General features: G+C 46.9%; 1 protein-coding gene across 1 annotated transcript; it reads right to left on the bottom strand.

Moving 5' to 3' along the window:
• Window positions 1-300: 300 nt before the first annotated feature.
• On the bottom strand, window positions 301-18,415 carry CELA1 (chymotrypsin like elastase 1). Its single transcript, XM_032644899.1, has 10 exons — window positions 18,299-18,415; window positions 16,263-16,350; window positions 15,613-15,742; window positions 14,842-14,924; window positions 13,591-13,691; window positions 12,448-12,573; window positions 11,550-11,686; window positions 9,390-9,535; window positions 1,203-1,352; window positions 301-453 (listed from the first exon to the last, which is right to left on the bottom strand). Exons 3-10 carry the CDS (start codon window positions 15,650-15,652, stop codon window positions 436-438), a joined length of 801 nt encoding a protein of 266 aa, XP_032500790.1. The 5' UTR covers window positions 15,653-15,742; window positions 16,263-16,350; window positions 18,299-18,415; the 3' UTR covers window positions 301-435.
• Window positions 18,416-19,921: the final 1,506 nt, after the last annotated feature.

Genomic DNA, 19,921 nt, shown 5'->3' with positions numbered 1-19,921 from the left:
AGCCCAGAAATGTGGTGAAATCCAACTCAGGCCCTATAACTGCATTTCCACTAGAGGGCTTAATTACAAATAAAAAGACACAGGGGGCTTCCCTGGTGGCGCAGTGGTTGGGAGTCCGCCTGCTGATGTAGGGGACATGGGTTCGTGCCCCGGTCCGGGAAGATCCCACATGCCGTGGGGCGGCTGGGCCCGTGAGCCATGGCCGCTGAGCCTGTGCGTCCGGAGCCTGTGCTCCGCAACGGGAGAGGCCACAACAGTGAGAGGCCCACGTACCGCAAAAAAAAAAAAAGACACAGGGTAATATATATATTCAATTTTATTTGCATTTCTGCATCTGGCTCAGTAGTCTGTTAGTATGGTTTTTCCTGGATGGCCTCAAGTCCTGCTGTGGATCGAAGAATCATCTTGGGAAGGCCGTTGGACACAAGAAAATGTTCAGTTGTTGGCAGTGACCTGAATGAAAAACCGGTTATATCCAGTCAGTAACTTCTGCCTACCTCCTTTCTTTTCCCTTCAGGGCTCCCAGTTGAGCACGGCCCTGTACTGGGTTTATGGGGGCGGCGGGGGCAGGAAGTAGTTCTCAGCTGTGTCAGGACAATTCAATGTTATAGGCACATACTCAAGACTTAGTGTCAAGGGCAGACCTTGAACCGGTTGTGAGTCAAGGTTCATGCCACAAGACTCCAGAATGTGTTTGAAGACTGGAGGGTATAGGTGGGATAGCTGTGAGGCTCTACCACCAGGTCAGTGTAGGTATAGTCTCACCTAACCCTCAAGCATTGTTTAAGGTGGTAAAACCTCTTGGCAAAGGGTAGAGCAAATTCTCATGATGCCCTTAGAAAGAACTGGTGGAGGAGAAGGTTAGTGCCTCTTCCCGCGCCCAGGAGAGGGAAGCCATTTTCCCCTTGGCTTTGACTTTGGACAGCACTGGTATGTACCTGGTTCAGATCTGCTGTTGCCACCACCCATCTTACCCTAAGCAGTAAAAAATACAATGAAGCATTCTTAGTGGGTATGTGAAGTGGAACTCAGGACGGCAACGTTATCGAGCGAAAGTACACTATGGAGGAAGGGAAAGGAGTAAACATTTGAATGCGGTGAGGAAGAGGATGGCTTCCCCTGCTTAACTTTTGCTCCCCAACCCAGCCAGTGCTTGGGTCTCCAGGTAACCCTATTTCAAACCATCATTTGAGAGGACTCACGTTATTTATCCAAGAGATGTAAGCAGAGACCCGAGTGAAGACTGTGGGCTTCCTGGAGACATTACAGCCCAGGCTGGACACGAAGCTGGTCACACCGTGGACAGTGTACTGGCCATTCACCAAGCAATGAAGGGGACCCCCAGAATCACCCTGTGGAGAGGAGAAGCAGTGTCCTAAAACTCCAGATCTTTTGCTCTTTGGGCCTTTGTTTCTGCTTACACCCACCCACCCCCATCTCTGTACAATCCTGTATTGTTTAAAAGCTCCAATTAAGATCCCCACTTTCGGGGTTTCCCCGGTGGCGCAGTGGTTGAGAGTCCGCCTGCCGATGCAGGGGACACGGGTTCGTGTCCCGGTCCGGGAGGATCCCACATGCCGCGGAGCGGCTGGGCCCGTGAGCCAGGGCCGCTGAGCCTGCGCGTCCGGAGCCTGTGCTCCGCAGTGGGAGGGGCCACAGCAGTGAGAGGCCTGCGTACAGCAAAAAAAAAAAAAAAAAAAAAAAAAAAAAGATCCCCACTTCCTTCATATCCCCTCAATCAAGATGAACCTCCTCTTCCTTTCTAAACGACCATAGCACTTCTTCCTTTCTTTTGTAGCACTCATGTCATGTTCTGCCTTGTGTTTTGGTTTCATAATTTGTTTCTATCTCCCACGCTTATCTGTGAGCTTCTTGAGACAGGAACTGCATCTTACTGATGTTTTCCTCTCCACGATGCTAGCATAGAACTTTGAACATCTTAGGCTCAATAGCTGTTACCGACTTAAATTGAACCTGGGGTGAGGGGAATAAGTTGTTCTAATGATTTATTTATCCCCAGCATTCAGACCAACGGGTCTAATTAGACTTAGCCTTTAGACACAGGGTAGGTAGTCAAAACATGTTAAACTAAACTGGCGTAAAGAGAAGAGAAAGTGAGGTATTGGGTAGTGGTTACGTGCTCGGGCTTAGAATCAGACAAACTGGAGTTTACAGACTGTGACCTTGATGCTCGTTTCCTTACTCAGTTCCCAGAATGTCAGTTCTCTGATTCCAGACATAAAATTGGAAGATATTTCTTTGGATAATCTGACCAGCACAAGAGGGAAGATCTAAAGATACTAACATTGGAAGTCCCCCAATGAAATGGCCTAGCCAGATCCCCTGACAGAGCAGTTCACTATAGATGAACACCACCTAAGGCTCAGAGCTACCTATCAGCTCTTCACTGTCCGACTCTGAAATAAGAGCATATGGTCAAGGATGACCAAACATCTGAAGAAAGCCTCAATTATAAAGATAAAGGGGCTTCCCTGGTGGCGCAGTGGTTAAGGATCGCCTGCCAATGCAGGGGACACATGTTCGAGCCCTGGTCCAGGAAGATCCCACATGCCGCAGTGCAACTAAGCCCGTGTGCCACAACTACTCAGCCTGCGCTCTAGAGCCCCTGAGCCACAACTACCAAAGCCCGCAAGCCTAGAGCCCGTGCTCCACAAGAGAAGCCACTGCAATGAGAAGCCCGCGCACCGCAACAGAGAGTAGCCCCCGCTCACGGCAACTAGAGAAAGCCCTCGCGCAGCAACAAAGAACCAATGCAGGCAAAAATAAAATAAATTTAAAAATAAATAAATAAAAATTTAAAGCCTCCTTATTTAAAAAAATAAATAAATAAAGATCAAAACAAAGAGAAAGAAATAAAAAATGAAGGCAACCAAGATTATGCAGGGAGAAGAATATAAACAACAAAACTATGATTAATATTGCATCCATGATACAAGAACAGCAAGCTATTAGAGCATTCAGAAAACAAAAAGAGCCTTTGGAAATTATGATAGTAGAAATGAAAGACTGGGTTAGGAGATAAAGCGGACAAAATGTATAGAGAGAAAATATGAAAATAAGAGGACCAATTTAGGAGGTAGATGTGTGAATAATGGAAATTCTAGAAAGAGAAAATAAAAATGGAGGGGAGGAAATGATCAATAAATAAACATTTTCAGAAGCAAAGATCTGGAGTTTCCAGAATGAAGAAACCCACTAAGTGTCCCTCAGAATGAATGCAGATAGACCCATACCAAGATACAGAACATGAGAAGATAAAATAGGTCACTTATAAATTAGTGGAGAGTTTGGGGCTAAACTGGTGATACATTGAGTATACATTATGCAACTTTAAAAAGACAATTATTAACCCCAGGGAAAACAAAATTATGCAGGGAATAGCATTTTACATAATCATAATAAATACTAAATGTTAATTTAACCAAAATTATTTGGGGAGGTTGTGGGTGCAGATAGAAAAGTTCATGCTGGGGGCAACTATATATGTGTAAAAGGAAGAGAGGTTGCACATCTTGCATAATGCCTGAGCTGAAAAATTTAGTGGCAATATAAGTATATGCTTTTAGAGAGGTGGAAGTAGACACTGAAAGAAATCAGCTGAAGAGTTGAAAGTGGTCCCCTCTAGGGAGGGAGAGCTTGAGGTGGTAGGAAGAACACGATGACTGTTCTTTCCCACTATCAGGCCTCATAGTTTTATTGGCCACCTTAAGCAGTTTAATACACATAGCTTCAATAAAAATTAAAACTTAAAAAAAGAAGAACTAGGGAAAGAGACCAAAAGTTCAAATTGCGGATAACTCTTTTAAAAAGGAAATAGCTGTACCCCATCCCAACTACGTTTAGGAAAAGAAGATGCTTCCTTTAGACTATTGTACTCAATACAAAACAAAACAGTTTAAATATCTTCCACTCAAATTCTAATAGGGGTTTGATAGTATTTCTAAGCTAGAGGAATGGAAGGTAATTGAATTGTATATCATACGATTTTCTTATGCTAATTGACCTGAAAAGAAACAAAGACTGTAGCGATGGGGGGTGTGGCTGAGGATATTAGGGCAGAAGGAAGAGCTGGGAAAGAGCTCGGTGGGAGACGGTGGATTGAGGTGAGAGGGGCTTAGTGAATCCACTCTGAGGAAAAGGGCTGGGACCCAGAAATCTGAAAGCCCAGAAAACAAAGACACAATATTTGGGAAATTCCAGTGGGAAGAGACCTGGCGACACAATCGCTTCAGAGAATTGCCTATCTGGAGTGGCAGCAAGAAGAGAAGTACTCTAGTTTTTCAGAGTTCAAGGCCTTGAGAGAGAGCAGAGGAAAGTGAATTAAACTCTGAAAGGTTAAACCTTAAGAGGTTATAGGTGAAGGTGGCTGGTGAGGACCTGTAAGAGCTTGACTTATGTGTTCATCTTTTTTTTTTTTTTTTTTTTTTTGCCCCAACTTGCAGATAGGGTTCCCAGGATATAGGACTTTTAAGTTTTGACACTGGTGTGGACAAAAAAATGTTGCCTGCCATGTCAGTAAACAAAGAATTTTGCCTTCCATTCTGGGAAACAATGAATGTTGCCCACCATCAAGCCACCAGCCACTGCGGCCACCTTCTACATCCTGAGGGGATTTCAGGATGGAGAAAAATGATACTGGCCCTAGGTAGTTACGATGCATATCAAAGGAATGATTTCTGTAAGCCCAGACTCTTGCATCTTCCCATACGCAGAAAAACACCAAAATCATTCACTTGAAATGTCTGTTTCTTGTTATTAGCAGTAATCTTTGATGGTTGTCTCCATGATTTCTTTTCAGCAAAAACTCTAGTATATCCTGGATCCTTCCCTTACCTCTTTGGAACAGTTGCTCAGAGCTGTCTGAGAGGCTGTCTCCCGGGCTATAGTCCTTAGTAAGATCACTGAATAAAACATAACTCTCAACTTCTAGGCTGTGCGGTTTGGTTTTGTTTTCATTTGACACTGGGGAAGTCCTGGGAAAATTGGGATGAGTTGCTCACCTTACTTCCGTAGTTCTAAATGCTCACAAAAAAAACCTTTAGGGACTTCCCTGGTGGTCCAGTGGTTGGGACTTAGCCTTCCAGTGCGGGGGCAGGGGTGTGGGTTCGATCCCTTGTTGGGGAGCCAGGACCTCACATGCCCTGCGGCCAAAGGGCCAAAACATAAAACAAAAGCAATATTGTAAGAAACTCAGTGACGACTTTAAAAATGGTCCACATCGGAAAAAAAAAAAAATCTTTAAAACAAACACACAAAAAACCCTTTAATCTTTGATTCTACTATTTCAGCCAGCCAGCCTACCAGCCTCCTTCTCCACCTAGCTTAGAGCTTGCATTTGATCTACAATCTTGTCTTTATGTCCCAATAACGCATGAAAACCCAGCCCTGGATTAATCCATTCCCTACAACTAGATCTTTGAATGGAGTGAATCATATATCCATTATGATTATTGCATGGTCTCCAACCTCAGCCTATATCAGTAACATCATGGAGGCCAGTCTTTCTAAACCCATTCACCTTAATCAGTCCAGACACAAACAACCCTTGTCCCTTCATTTTCAGCATTTAATCTGACTCCTGGTTCATGAGTAAATAGAAGCAAGATTGCAGAACACCTGCCAACTTCCAGCTACCCAGCCTGCATTCTCTTTCATGTCCATGCACATTTTTGTGTCCCTCTTCTGTTCAAGGCCAGCTCCACCTGTGCTCTTGGTCCATCTCTTCCTTCTCCTCCGGGATCTTGTGTCATCCGTTTTTTCCCCTCTCCAACTCTACAGGATCCTTTCCTCTCTGCCCAGAAACACACTTAATTTTCTTCCCTCTTAAAAGATCCACCCCCTCCATGACTGTCATCCTCCTTAAAGCTACCAGACTTGTAAAATTCCTCACTTTCATCCAAGATTCTTGAAAGAGTATTCTACTTTCTTTGCTATGTTTCTTTCTTTCTTTCTTTTAAATTGGAGTATAATTGCTTTACAATGATGAGTTAGTTTCTGCTGTACAACGAAGTGAATCAGCTATATGTATACATATATCCCCTCCCTCTTGGACCTCCCTCCCCCCCATCCCACCCATCTAGGTCATCACAGAGCACTGGGTTGAGCTCCCTGTGTTATAGAGCAGGTTCCCACTAGCTATCTATTTTACACAGGGTAGTGCATTTATGTCAAACCTAATCTACCAATTCATCCCACCCACCCCTTCCCTGCCCCCTGCCCCATGTCCACACGTCTGCGTCTCTATTCCTCCTCTGCAAATAGGTTCATCTGTACCATTTTTCTAGATTCCACATATATGTGTTAATATACGATATTTGTTTTTCTCTTTCTGACTTACTTCGCCCTGTATGACAGACTCTAGGTCCATCCACATCTCTACAAATGACCCAGTGTTGCCTCTTCATTCCTTACCCTTCAATCAAGCTTCTGCCCTCACCACTCCACTGAAACTGTTCTAGCTGTAGTTACCAGTGACCCGCCAACTGCGGAAGTAGCCACTTTCAGTTATCCGCCATGGCTCCTGGCTGCAATGCATACTATGTGATGATCTATCAGAATTTCCTGAGATTTTGTGAAACCTTTATTTACTATGCTTTTCTCTTACCTCTTTTTTAGATCCTTACGGGTTCTTTGTCCTCCAACTATCTCTGAAGCACTCAAATATTCATGTTATCACAGTTCTTCCCCCCAGCTCACTGTTTGTTTGTTTTTTTTTCCCTCATTCTACCACTTTTCCCTGGGGGAGGTGGGGATGGGGGGTGGGGGACTTTGGGGGATCTCATTTCCCGTTAAGCCTTTCTCTAGCCTAGCTTTCTCCTTCAGGCTCCACTCTCTTTATATATAGTTTCTTACCAGTTAACTATAACTGAATGTCCCACTGGGATCTCAGACTCAACTTGTCAGACTCAGCCTTCCCTCCAAAATCCTATAAATATTGTCTCATAGAGGCAACCAACACCTCCCCCAAATCACTTAAATCAGATGCCTGGAAGTCATTCTTGATCCTCCTTCCTCCTCTCCACTGCCCTAATTCGGGCCCTCAGATTTCTTGCCTAGATAATTGCAAGAGTCTCCTAAGCAGTCTCCCTGATAATTTTGCTCTCTTCAAAAACACGCTTAGGGTTTCCCTGGTGGCGCGGTGGTTGGGGGTCCGCCTGCTGATGCAGGGGACACGGGTTCGTGCCCCGGTTTGGGAAGATCCCACGTGCTGCGGAGCGGCTGGGCCCATGAGCCATGGCTGCTGAGCCTGCGCGTCCGGAGCCTGTGCTCCGCAATGGGAGAGGCCACAGCAGTGAGAGACCCGCGTACTGCAAAAAAAACCCCAAAAAACATGCTTACCTTGTCATCAGAGAGTGCTTCTAAAAGGCAAATCTGATCATGCTGTTCTCCGGTTTAGAACTCTTCAGTGGTTTCCCAGTGCCTAAGATAAAGGTTCATGTCCCACAAGCATTACATTTGAAGGCCTAAGTCGTGTGGCTCCTACCTGTCTCCAGTGTCATCTCCTGACATTCCCTAGTATGGTAATAGTTTATGTTCTAGCTCAGAGGTCAGCAAACTTTTTCTGTAAAGAGCCAAAGAGTAAATATCTCAGGCTTTGCAGACCAGTCTCTCTTGCAACTGTTCAACTCCGTGAAAGCAGCCATAAACAATATGTAATGAACAAGTAAGGCTGTATACCAATAAAAGTTTTTTTTAACGAACACTGAAATTTTATATTTTTCATGTGCCATGACATATTATTCCTTTCTTAATTTGTTCCCAACCATTAAAAAATGTGAAAAACATTCTTAGCTCATGGACCACGTAATAACAGGCAGCAAGCTGGGCTTGGAGGCTGTGGGCCCTGACCTCTGCTCTAACGGTAGGGAATGCCCTATAATTCTCTGTGTTCTAGGTTCTTGGGCCATGCCTTTCTTCATGTTGCCTCTCTCTGAATATCTTTTCCTCTTTTTTTGCCTGGCTTTCTCCTATTTAAGCTTTATGACTCAGTACAGACTCTAGTTTCTCAGGGAAGGCAAGTCTTCTCCGACACCAACAGGCAGAGATAAGTACCAATCTTTTGAACTCCCATATCACCCTATACATACTAACCACATTGTATTACAATGTTCTGTTCTATGTCTGCTCTTCCCATTCTTCCACTAGACACTGTGTTTATATTTATCTTTGTATCTTTCGTATCTTTCATACAAAGATGAATCAAACACAGTGCCTAGTATTTAGCAGATGATCAAGAATATTTGTTGAACTGCATTAAGAAATCTGCAAACTTATGGTCACCAGAGGATAAGGGTGGGGGAGGGATAAACTGGGAGATTGGGATTGACATATACACACTACTATATATAAAATAGATAACTAATAAGAACTTGCTGTATAGCACAGGGAACTCTACTCAGTACCCTGTAATGGCTTATATGGGAAAAGAATCTAAAAAAAAAGAGTGGATAAATGTATATGTATAACTGATTCACTTTGCTGTACACCTGAAACTAACACATTTTAAATCAACTATACGCCAATAAAAATTAAAAAAAAAAAAGAAATCTGTAAGATGGTGCATTGGTGATTGATCTTGTCTAAACAGAAGATGATTTATATATATACTATTATAAAACTATTTTGTGCACTTTCCCCTACCATATTCACCTGTATACATTCTGCTATCAATAATACTGGGTCAAAAGGGTGGTGGTGGAAGAGCTATAAGAAAAATTGGGGTTGATGGGAGGGGAGCTAACTTATACACAGTTACAACCACCACTCCAGGCCTAGCCCCATGGCAGCCATTAAAAATCTAGGGCACAGGGGCTTCCCTGGTGGTGCAGTGGTTAACAATCTGCCTGTCAATGCAGGGGACACAGGTTCGAGCCCTGGTCCGGGAAGATCCCACATGCCGCAGAGCAACTAAGCCCGTGAGCCACAACTACTGAAGCCCACGCGCCTAGAGCCTGTGTTCCGCAACAAGAGAAGCCCATGCACTACAAGAAGAGTAGCCTCCACTCGCTGCAACTAGAGAAAGCCCACACATAGCAACAAAGACCCAACGCAGCCAAAAAAATTTATTAAAAAAAAAAATCTAGGGCACAAATAACTTCTAAAGAACACTCACATATACCAACACACAAACTTTTGAGGTGGGAGAGGGCAACAGGCAAGATGAATTTTAAGGTTCCTTTAAACTTGGAGATTCTGTGAATATAGACATAGTAGCACAGAATCATTCTCCTTCAGATGCTAGAATACAAAGTTTAGTCTGTACATAGGGGTGGGAGTAGGTGTGAAATAGGGAGTAAAAGGTGGGGGATGGGAAACAGAGAGGGGAGGGACCTGGGGTGAGACTTCTGACACTTCCCGCCTGTGTTCACCTGGCATCCAGAGTGAACTCCGTCTCCTCCAGCGCACACCATGGTATTCTTCACGGTGGAGCCCCAGTAAGAGGAGCTGGAGCAGGTGGTGTAGTCCACGGTGGGCAGGTAAGCCTGCTGCAGGGTCTGGGCCAGCTTCCCATTGGCTGAACAGGACACACAGCATTGGAGGTCAGCCCCAGATGCTATCCAGGGAAAAAAAACCTTCCACACCCGGCTAAACCTTCCCAAGCTCTGATGAAAGCTGAGGTCAGGGCAAGTTCCTTTTCTCTGCCCATTGCATGTCATAGATCCTCCTTTTGTCTCTCTTTATATAAAAGCTACAGGCACCTTCCTTTAAGGAGTCATCCTTGACTACTGTTCCCAGGTTCCAAACCACTAATCCTATGCCTGCTTTTTTTTTTTCTTCATCTCATGGATACCTTAATTAAGTAACTAGAATGGTCTTATTTGTTAATAACTTATCTGTCCTGCTCCCTCCTTACACTGTAAACCCTGTGAAGCAGAACTGGGACTATGCACCCTTGTTTCCATTTCTTAAGAGCTTTCCTTTATCTGCAATTTTTTTTTTTTTTTTTTTGCATACGCAGGCCTCTCAACTGTCGTGGCCTCTCCCGTTGCGGAGCACAGGCTCCGGACGTGCAGGCTCATTGGCCACGGCTCACGGGCCCAGCCGCTCTGCGGCATGTGGGATCCTCCCGGACCGGGGCACGAACCCGTGTCCCATGATTCGGCAGGCGGACTCTCAACCACTGCGCCACCAGGGAAGCCCTATCTGCATTTTTTGACTTTTCAAAGCCTTTGCACATGAATTACTTCTTTGGATACTTACAACAATCCTTTCATGTTATATATAGACCAGGAAATTGAACTACAATGACATTGAGTGAACTGGGAGCAGAGCTGGATTAGAAGCATGTGTCTCTCTCAGCCCCAGGTTTCCCCAGTAGACTGGCTGCTCCCAGCAAGGCCTTGCCTCCCCTCCAGAGCTCAGATCCTGTCTGATGGCTGACAGCCTTCTGTGCCAGGCCTGCTGTCTCTACCCTTGTTAACTATCTCTGCTCATAGCCTCTCCCACCTTTCCATGTCATCTAATGACTTTTCCTTCCAGAAATCTTCCCATGATTGACCGGAAGAAGCTGAGGCCTCCTCTGCCTCGACTCCTCTAGACCTGCAGCCACCTCTGGCTCATTCGCTCCAGCCCACAGCCTATAGACTGTCTATGAAGGCAGCACAATGGTGTCATGACCACCAAGGCGGAAGCCAGGATACCTGCCTTCTGGCCCCAGCTAACTAGTTACTAACTAGTCATGTGATTTTTTTTTTTTTTTAATATTTATTTATTGGGCTTCCCTGGTGGCGCAGTGGTTGAGAGTCCGCCTGCCGATGCAGGGGATGCGGGTTCGTGCCCCGGTCCGGGAAGATCCCACATGCCGCAGAGCGGCTGGGCCCGTGACCCATGGCTGCTGAGCCTGTGCGTCTGAAGCCTGTGCTCCGCAACGGGAGAGGCCACAACAGTGAGAGGCCCGCGTACTAGAAAAAAAAAAAAAATTATTTATTTGGCTGTGCTGGGTCTCACTTGTAGCACACGGGATCTTTGTTGCTGTGTGAGAGATCTTCTTTGCGGCATGAGGCATCTTTTAGTTACGGCATGCGGTATCTTTTAGTTGCGGCATGCGTCATCTTTTAGTTGCAGCATACAGGCTCTTAGTTGTGCCGTGCCCGATCTATGTTCCCTGACTAGGGATCGAACCTGGCCCCCTGCCATGGGAGCGCAGAGTCTTAACCGCTGGACCACCAGGGAATTCCCTGGTCATGTGATCTTGAACAAGGTCTTTAATTTCTTTCTTTCTTTTTTTTTTTTTTAAGGTCTTTAATTTCTTTGGGCCTCAGTTTCCTTATGTATAAAATGAGAAGCTGGTAACAAAATACTCTCTGAGGTAAGGTGTCTATCTTTTTTTTTTTGGTTATAAGAATCTGAGAATTTCTGACTTGACTATTCCATGGCTTGTTCTTAGCTTGATTTCATGAACCAGTTATTTTATCTCTGGTTCCTGGTCTTTGGCTCTGAACACCTAGGACCACAGAAAAAGTGCCCCCAGAAGCTCAGCTACCTAATCAAGATCCATGTGGTGGATGGTGCCAATGTAGGCGACTTACTCATGGTCCTGCCCCAACCTGTGATGTAGCAGGGGCTGTTGTTAGTCAGGATGGTTCCCTCCTTTGGCAGAACACCCAGCTGGACATAGCTGTTGAGGGTAACGTTCTGGGCCAGGCGCAACAGGGCGATGTCATAGCTGCGGGAGGAAAGGAGACCGCTCGCTTGCAGGACCAGGCCTTCCTTTAAGTCAGCATAGGGACAAGCCCTCCCTAAGCCTTGTGTGCCCATGGAATTGGAAACCAATGACTTCGAAGAAGGAGGGGACTGACTCTCCACGACTCAAATTTGAGGAACTACGCATTTGGATTGTAGGATATTCTACGTTTAACAGCAGCCCCTGCTGGTGAGGTCTCAGCATTGTCGCCTAGCTCTGGTCTGCAACCCAGGGGGGAAGTGGAGCTCGCTTCTTTCAGTTGTGAATGGGGACTCGGAAAGGAGCAGAGTGCTTTGATCTTCGTAGCAGAGAAGAGTTCTCAGAGGAGAAAGATGTCAAATGCTCTGCAGAAATATCCAAATTACTTGAACCCACGCTATAGAATTGGCTACCATCTTAACTACTTCCTTTCTAAAAGTTTACAGCTCAGTCTTCCAGGAGTTTTCTCATTGTGAGGTTCATTTTAAGAAATCTACTTTTGCTGATGGAGTCTATTCCATAAAATGAATAATAACTAACAATAAAAACGGGAACATTAAACTCTGCAGATGAGATTCAGGGGATCCAATCACGCAAACCAGCGTAGATCAAACAAATCCCCAAAGATCTTCAGACATTCTCAAGTCCTCCAACATCTTAATTCTCAGAGTCCTCCTGGATGAAGGCGAAGGAAGCCAAGACCCCATGGCTGGCCAGTCAGCCCTCCACCTCCCAGCCCCAGGTCAGCCCCGCCTTGCCCCTACCCTGCGGCCACATTATTGCTGTTCCAGTGGGGATGCACCTCGATCCTCTGCACACTCACGTACTGCTCGGTGCCATCGTTCTGGCTCAGGTTGTGGTCTCCAACCACCACACGGAAGCTCATTTGTCTGGAGGGAGAGAGGGAAGCCCTGAGTGATCCTTCTTTTTCCCCTCTTAGAGAAAAGCTGGGAAGCCATCTTACATCTCATTTTCAGGACAGGAATCCATCTTATCTGGCCCAGGCAGTGGAAGGATGGAAGACCCTGGAAGATGAGGAAGTAACCAACCCTCTCATCCCCAATTTGGTAACCTGTGGAAGTGACAGAAACTACCATCAACTTCATGTTCCCAATTTACTAAGCTAAACATCGGAGGCTGAATATCTCATAACTTGGGAGAGGTGTGGTGAGCATAAATGAAATAATGGCTCTCAGCCCATAGAGGGATTTCGAGGGACATATAAACTTCTAGACCAGTAGCAGTAGTTCTTTTGTTCTTAAAATTTTTTTGGCCACACCGCATGGCATGCGGGATCTTAGTAACCCCCCGACCAGGGATTGAACGCGTGCCCCCTGCATTGGAAGCATGGAGCCTTAACCACTGGAAGTCCTAGACCAGTGGTTCTTAAAGCATGGTCCCTGTACCAGCAGCATCAATATAACCTGGAAACTTGTTAGAAATGCAGATTATCAGGCCCCAACCTGGACCTTCCTATCAGAAACTCTACTGGGCTGGGCCCAGCAATCCGCGCCCTGCAGGTGATTCTGATCCATGCTCAAATTTAAGAACCACTCGATAAACATGAAAAAATGGTTACCAGTCAGGCGTTGACTAGGCACTTAAATATTTACCTACCTAATTCTCACAATAATTCTACAAAGTAGGTAGAGATAAGGGAGGGAGAGCTTGGAGAGCTAAGTAAGCCATCCAAGTTCACATAGCTAGAAGAAGCTGGGACAGGAGGTGAACCTGAGTTTGCCTGACATTATAGTTTGTACTTTCCATTATATCCTACTATCTCCCCGCAGGCCGCCCAACACCTCCTTAAAGTCTTGCCCTGAGCAGTCAAACATACATATTCCTCCAGAAGGACCAGACTCTTCCCCTCCCAGGGGCTCAGAAAAGCTGGTCTTTGTTTTTCTCACTTGTCCACACAGTGAGCAGCTGTCATCACCCAGTTCCGTCTGATGAGGGTCCCTCCACAGATGTGAAACCAGGAACCTCCAGACTGGTACTGGAGGGAAATCTAGATGGGGAGAGAAGAAAAGAGGGATAGGTTGGTGATTCTTGAAAGGCATTGACCCCAGCCATGTGTTACCTCCTTAAACTCCTGCCATACCTCAAAACATCCTCCAACTTTCTGGGCTAGAGATGGCGAATTGTTTTCATTTGACCTTTTGCTATTGGGGCTACCTGGAGTAGTGGTGAAAAGGGGCGTGTAGATGCCCCTGGGACCAGCAGAAAAGAGTGTTCTGTCGTTTGGTGATGTTTGCTGTGTACATGGAAGGGGGAGTAAAGACATACACACACAGTGCATTCAGCATCGTTACCCTATATTATTGCAAAGGGCCAGGAACCCAGGTCCTTCTACCTCCATTCCCTCTTGGGAAGGAAATGTAGCCATGGAATTGCTCCATCACCTAAGCCACAAACTTAGGTCCCCAGAACTCCCCTCCGAAGTTTTGAAGATACACCCTGTCCCCTCTCCCCAGCAGATACTTAGAAACACCACCGGAGTATTCATTTTTATCAGCTCACACCTCCTCCTTCATTGCCTCATATCACACAATAGCTCTACCTACCCCTGAAAATTGGGGCACAAACTTCTGTAAATTGAATGTAATTCTAATCGCAGTGATTTCTCTCAAAGTATGGCTATTCACTAGTGAATTTGCCAGTTTTACACTTTTAGAATTGCTTAAATCACAGCCTAGCTGCCCTATTTTGAAAGTGGAAACTCTTTAAATAGCCAAATGAGCAACATGCTCCATTTGGGGGCAGAGGTGTGTTTGCAGGTGTGACACGAATTGCGTGGAGTGGGGTGTGTGTGTGTGTGTGTGTGTATGTGTGAAGGTGTGTAGAGTCTGAGGTGTGGGTCTGGCACACAGTCTTGCTAGTGTGGCACAAGAGGTATTGCTGGGAGTGTAAATGTGGTTTGTGTTTGGGTGTGTGCCTGGGAGAGTGAGTGTGGTTGGTGTTTAAATCCTTTCCTCCAAGCCTTTTGCACTTAGAAAAAAATTCCTAAGCCTCGTCCCATTCATCTTTTAAAGCTAGAATCCAGGCGGTTGGAGAGCTTCCTGTTGATAAGGATATACACAAACATACATAATATTGCATATCAGGACACGGGCAACTCTTATTTCGTTGGCAGTCTGGGGCTGTGAAGGAACACCCACCTGAGAGGGCCAAGAATGCCTCCGGGCCTCAGTCCCTCCAACTACCCGGGCGTTGGTTTCTGGAAAGTCCTGGGCACTATGTCCTTTGTGGGGCAGAAGAAAAGTGAGTGATGACTAAGCATGGGGTCAGCTCAGGGTGGGAGGGCGGGTGGCAGTTGTGCTTTGTCTGCAAACTCACAGTTCCTCCCTAGCAAATGAGGGGCCCGGCTGTGAGTTCTCTGAGCCCCTTTTGAAAGCAGATAAGTCTAAGTGCCTTCTGCTTTTCTGCTTCCCCTACGTGTCCCCAGAACTTTGGCATGTTACAAGGACCCATCTCACATTGCCGTGCCAGGCCCCAGAGGTTCCTCATGGTCTCAGCCTTGCTTAGGGTCACCCCTTGGCCTGAGGTGACTCCCCGCTCCCTACCCCCCACCCCTGACCCCACCCTCCCCCTCCCACACACAGCGCTTTGGCGGGATTCTCCAGGGGGCAGGGACAGCAGTGCACATGCCACCAGATGCCCGCTGAGGATGTCTTCCTGTCAGTGGGGTTGGTGGGGAAGCCCAGGGCTCTGGAAGAGGCTTCTCTCTGCTTCATGGCTCAGGGGCCTTTCAAGCAGAGGCCCCCGACCTTTTCTATCATGGGCTCCAGGAGAATAAAGTTTTCGCTAGACTCACAGGCAGGGTCTCCTTCCCATCCTGGGACAGAGAGCAGACCTGGGCTTAAGGAAAGCTTTCCAACCCTCCTGCTCAATCGCCCTCCTACAGAACTCCAGCCAGATGACCCACTTACCGTGAAGGACCAGCGTGGTGAACACCAGCAAGCGTAGCATGTTGCTAGCAAGTAGACCACTGCCCCCTGGCCACGAACCGAGCCCTCTTTAATCTCCGCTTATCAGCAGCTTTGCTGACCTTCCTGTCAACTGGCAGGGCCAGTTGGAAGGCAGGGAAAGTCACAGGTGATAATGGAAACACAAATGAAAAGGTTTCTTTTTTTTTTTTTTTTTTTTTTTTTTTTTTTTTAATAGATTTTTTTTTTTTTTTTTTTTTTTTTTTTTTTTTTTTTTAGATGTTGGGGGTAGGAGTTTATTAATTAATTTATTTTTGCTGGGTTGGGTCTTCGTTTCTGTGCGAGGGCTTTCTTTAGTCGTGGCAAGCGGGGGGCCACTCTTCATCACGGTGCGCAGGCCTCTCACTATCGCGGCCTTTCTTGCTGCGGAGCACAGGCTCCAGACGCGCAGGCTCAGTAGGTGTGGCTCACGGGCCCAGCCGCTCCGCGGCATGCGGGATCCTCCCGGACCGGGGCACGAACCCGTGTCCCCTGCATCGGCAGGCGGACTCTCAACCACTGCGCCACCAGGGAAGCCCTGAAAAGGTTTCTTTTTAAGTAAAAGAATTTGTCTATGAACAAAGACAGAACAAGGTCAGGGCTGAATTAATCACCTCTTTCAGCTGAAAAGCATCCAACTAAGTCTTTTTCAGAAATAAGATGGAACAGCACAGTGAGATCAACTCGGTGCTTTGTGACCGCCTGGAGGGGTGGGATAGGGAGGGTGGGAGGGAGGGAGGGAGGGAGACGCAAGAGGGAAGAGATATGGGAACATATGTATAACTGATACACTTTGTTATAAGGCAGAAACTAACACACCATTGTAAAGCAATTATACTCCAATAAATATGTTAAAAAAATATATTAAAAAAAAGAAATTAGGTGGAGAGCCAGGACTGGCATTTCCCTTGGCATGCTCCACTTGCTCGTAGCCTGCCACCGTCTCACTGCCCTCGGGGGCACTGTCAGTGCAGAGACCTACCCTGTGCACCAGGGGCTGGAGGCATGGGGGGCTGGAGGAGAGAAGTGTGCAAGGAGAGCAAGAAGAAAGAAGAGACAGCAAAGAGGGAAATGGCACGTGCCCCCAGGACGCAGACAGTGGTGTAGATGCAAGGAGACAAAAGCAGAGTAGCTGCAGTGGAGAGAATTCTGATGGAAGAGGGTACTAGTGAAACCGTGCACCACAGGTTGGGACTTGAACCCACGCGGCTGGGCCTCGAACCCGGCCAAAACCCACAGTCTGCCAACTGAGATCACACACCTGGTTTCAGGACTTAATGAAGCTCAGGTTCTTGATGTCTTATTGCAGAAAGGATTCAGTGAGAGATAAAGTGATAGGTAAGAAGTGGATTTATTTAGAGAGAAACACACTCCACAGACAGAGCGTGGGCCTTCTCAGAAGGCGAGAAAGGCCCCAGAGTATGGGGTTGTCAGTTTTTATAGGAGTGGGTAATTTCATAGGCTAATAAGTAGGAGGAGTATTCCAACGATTTTAGGAAGGGGCGGGGATTTCCAGGAATTGGGCCACCGCCCACTTTTTGATCCTTCAGGTTGGTCTTGGAACTGTCATGGCACCTGTGGGTGTGTCATTTAGCTTGATGTGTTACAGTGAGCGTATACTGAGGCTCAGGGTCTAGTGGAGGTCGACTTGTCTGCCGTCTTGGACCCATTTGGTTCTAATAAGTATATGTCGTGTCCTCTGGGCTATGTCATTCTTTCAAAGGTTGTGCTCTGCCCCCTTCCCTCCTGCTTCACTAGGAAACAGGTTTGGGGAGACTCATCTGGAGAGCAGATAAAAGAGAGCTCCCAGAGAAGGAGAGCGTCGGTGAGAAGAGGGAGCCCTCAGGATAGGGAGCTAGTCTGCGTGCTATGAGGGTGGAGAGCAGGGCAGGAGTGTCCTGCAGGATATGAGAGGCTCTGGCCATCGGAGTCAGGAGAGGGGGACGGAGGGAGGTGCCGCGGTCCTTGTGGTGGGCAGAGAACTTTGGGTTGGGAGGTCCCAGAGCAAGGACTGTGGGTGGAGCTGCGACTTAGGCTGAGAGAAGCCAGAAGCCCAGGGAGAGGCAGGCAGGAAAGTATGTCAGTTCACCTGGGGGCTTTTGTTGCCTAGACACTCCAGAATTCAAGTTTCAAGCCTGCAGGTGTGGGAGAGGCCTGGAAAAGGCTGAGGAAGGAGTTCTGTACAGACGGTCACCTTTTCAGGTCCTTGAGCTGCGGGGGTGGGGAGGTGGGTGGGGTGGGGAGGGTGATGGGTGGGAATTGCACTTAGGGCTCCCTCTCCAGCCCCACCCCCAACATTCTAACCCAAAGGAGACCCCGGGGGTGGCGGGGGGAGAGTTGAGCTGGCTGGGGAATCCGGGCCTCCTTTGCCATTCTCCACCCGCCCCCCCACCCCCACCCCCACCCCCGTGGCCTCCTCTGGAGAATAGGGAGACAGCTCTAGCCCCCAGGATCAGGAGTCCAAGGGGAGGCTCAAGGGCCTCTTAAAGGTTACCCCTCCACATCACAGACTCCAAAGTGAGCCCTTGAGCGCAGGGTCAATATCACATCCATCGCTGCACCCTTGGCGAAGCCTTATCTGTATTTGCTTAAAAACCAAACTGTTTAGGATTGCACTTAATGCTCCCAAGCCATTGAGTAATCTACACACCCAGCCTCATCTCCCACGCTGGTCAGACCCTTTTCCTCCTCTTAGGGTGAGGTGTAGAGGAGGGCTTTGGCTTTCATTCTGAGGCACTGCGTATTTTCCAAGAGGAATGTATCCTTTTGAAATAAACATGGGCACAAAAATAAATGTACAACGATGTGGGTTCTAGTGTAGTCTGTCACCAAACTTTGTGTAGTTTGTCATAAAGTTTGTTGCAAAATTGGGAAAAACCCAAGTATTCATCAATAGGGGAAGGTTAGAGAAATTGGGTTTAATCATATTAAGGAATACTACCCAGCTTTAAAAAAAATTTATTTATTTGGTTTTAATTTTGGTTGCATTGGGTCTTCTTTGCTGCGTGTGGGCTTTCTCTAGTTGCGGTGAGTGGGGTCTACTCTTCGTTGCAGTACGCGGGCTTCTCACTGCCGTGGCTTCTCTTGTTGTGGAGCATGGGCTCTAGGAGCACGGCCTTCCGTAGTTGTGGCTCGCGGGCTCTAGAGCGCAGGCTCAGTAGTTGTGGCGCACAGGCTTTGTTGCTGCGCGGCATGTGGGATCTTCCCGGACCAGGGATCGAACCACCAGGGCTTCACCACCAAGGAATCCCAATACTATCCAGCTTTTAAAAAGAATGAGTTAGACTTAAATGACCTGACATGAAAAGATGTCCTTGGTATATTAAATGAAGACATCAAGTTTCAAACAATATGGTACTCTGTGTGTGTGTCTTTATATATTATGTATATTCATAGAAAAAGGGTATAGAAAGTTTATACCTGGAAATTATTACTTTTCTAGAAGTTATTACTTCTAGAGAATGAATCAACGGGTATGGCAGTGTCGTGAGGATCAATTTCACTTTTTCTTTTTTCGTAATTTTTCGGCCATATCGCATGGCTTGCAGGATCTCAGTTCCCCAACCAGGGATCTAACCCGTGTCCCCTGCATTGGAGGTGAGGAGTCTTAACCGCTGGACTGCCAGGGAAGTCCCTTATTTTTGTAATTAAAAATAAGAATATATTCCGGGACATTTATCTATTTTTGGCAATGGTGCCAATCCTCTTCAAGTGGGTAATAGATCCCCAGAGGAGATGAGCCACACAGTGCTAAGGGGAGAGGGGTTCCTGGAGCCAGGAGATAGTAACACAGGGCTAGTTAGCATCAAGATTTTAAACAAGACTTGGGCGTCCCTGGTGGCGCAGTGGTTAAAAATCCACCTGCCAATGCAGGGGACACGGGTTCGAGCCCTGGTCTGGGAAGATCCCACATGCTGCGGATCAACTAAGCCTGTGAGTCACAACTACTGAGCCCGTGAGTCACAACTCCTGAAGCCTGCACGCCTAGAGCCCGCGCTCTGCAACGAGAAGCCACTGCAACAAGAAGCCCGCGCACCACAACGAAGAGTAGCCCCCGCGCTCCACAACTAGAGAAAGTCCGCGCACAGCAACGAAGACCCGACGCAACCAAAAATAAATAAATAAATAAAAAAGATCTAAAGCAGGACTTAAGGTTTTAGGTTAGCCTGAGAATGGTCAGAGGGGTGGATTTTAATAGTGCAGATGTGGGGTTAGGGCAAGGCCAGCCTCGGCTAAGGGGAGGCCAGGAAGCTGGTTTCTTGAGTCCTCCCAC

This window comes from Phocoena sinus, chromosome 10, assembly GCF_008692025.1.
Source record: "Phocoena sinus isolate mPhoSin1 chromosome 10, mPhoSin1.pri, whole genome shotgun sequence".
NCBI classification, from domain to species: Eukaryota; Metazoa; Chordata; class Mammalia; order Artiodactyla; family Phocoenidae; genus Phocoena; species Phocoena sinus.
The sequence above is the reverse complement of the archived record's forward strand: the minus strand, read 5'-3'. Positions and strand labels throughout refer to the sequence as shown.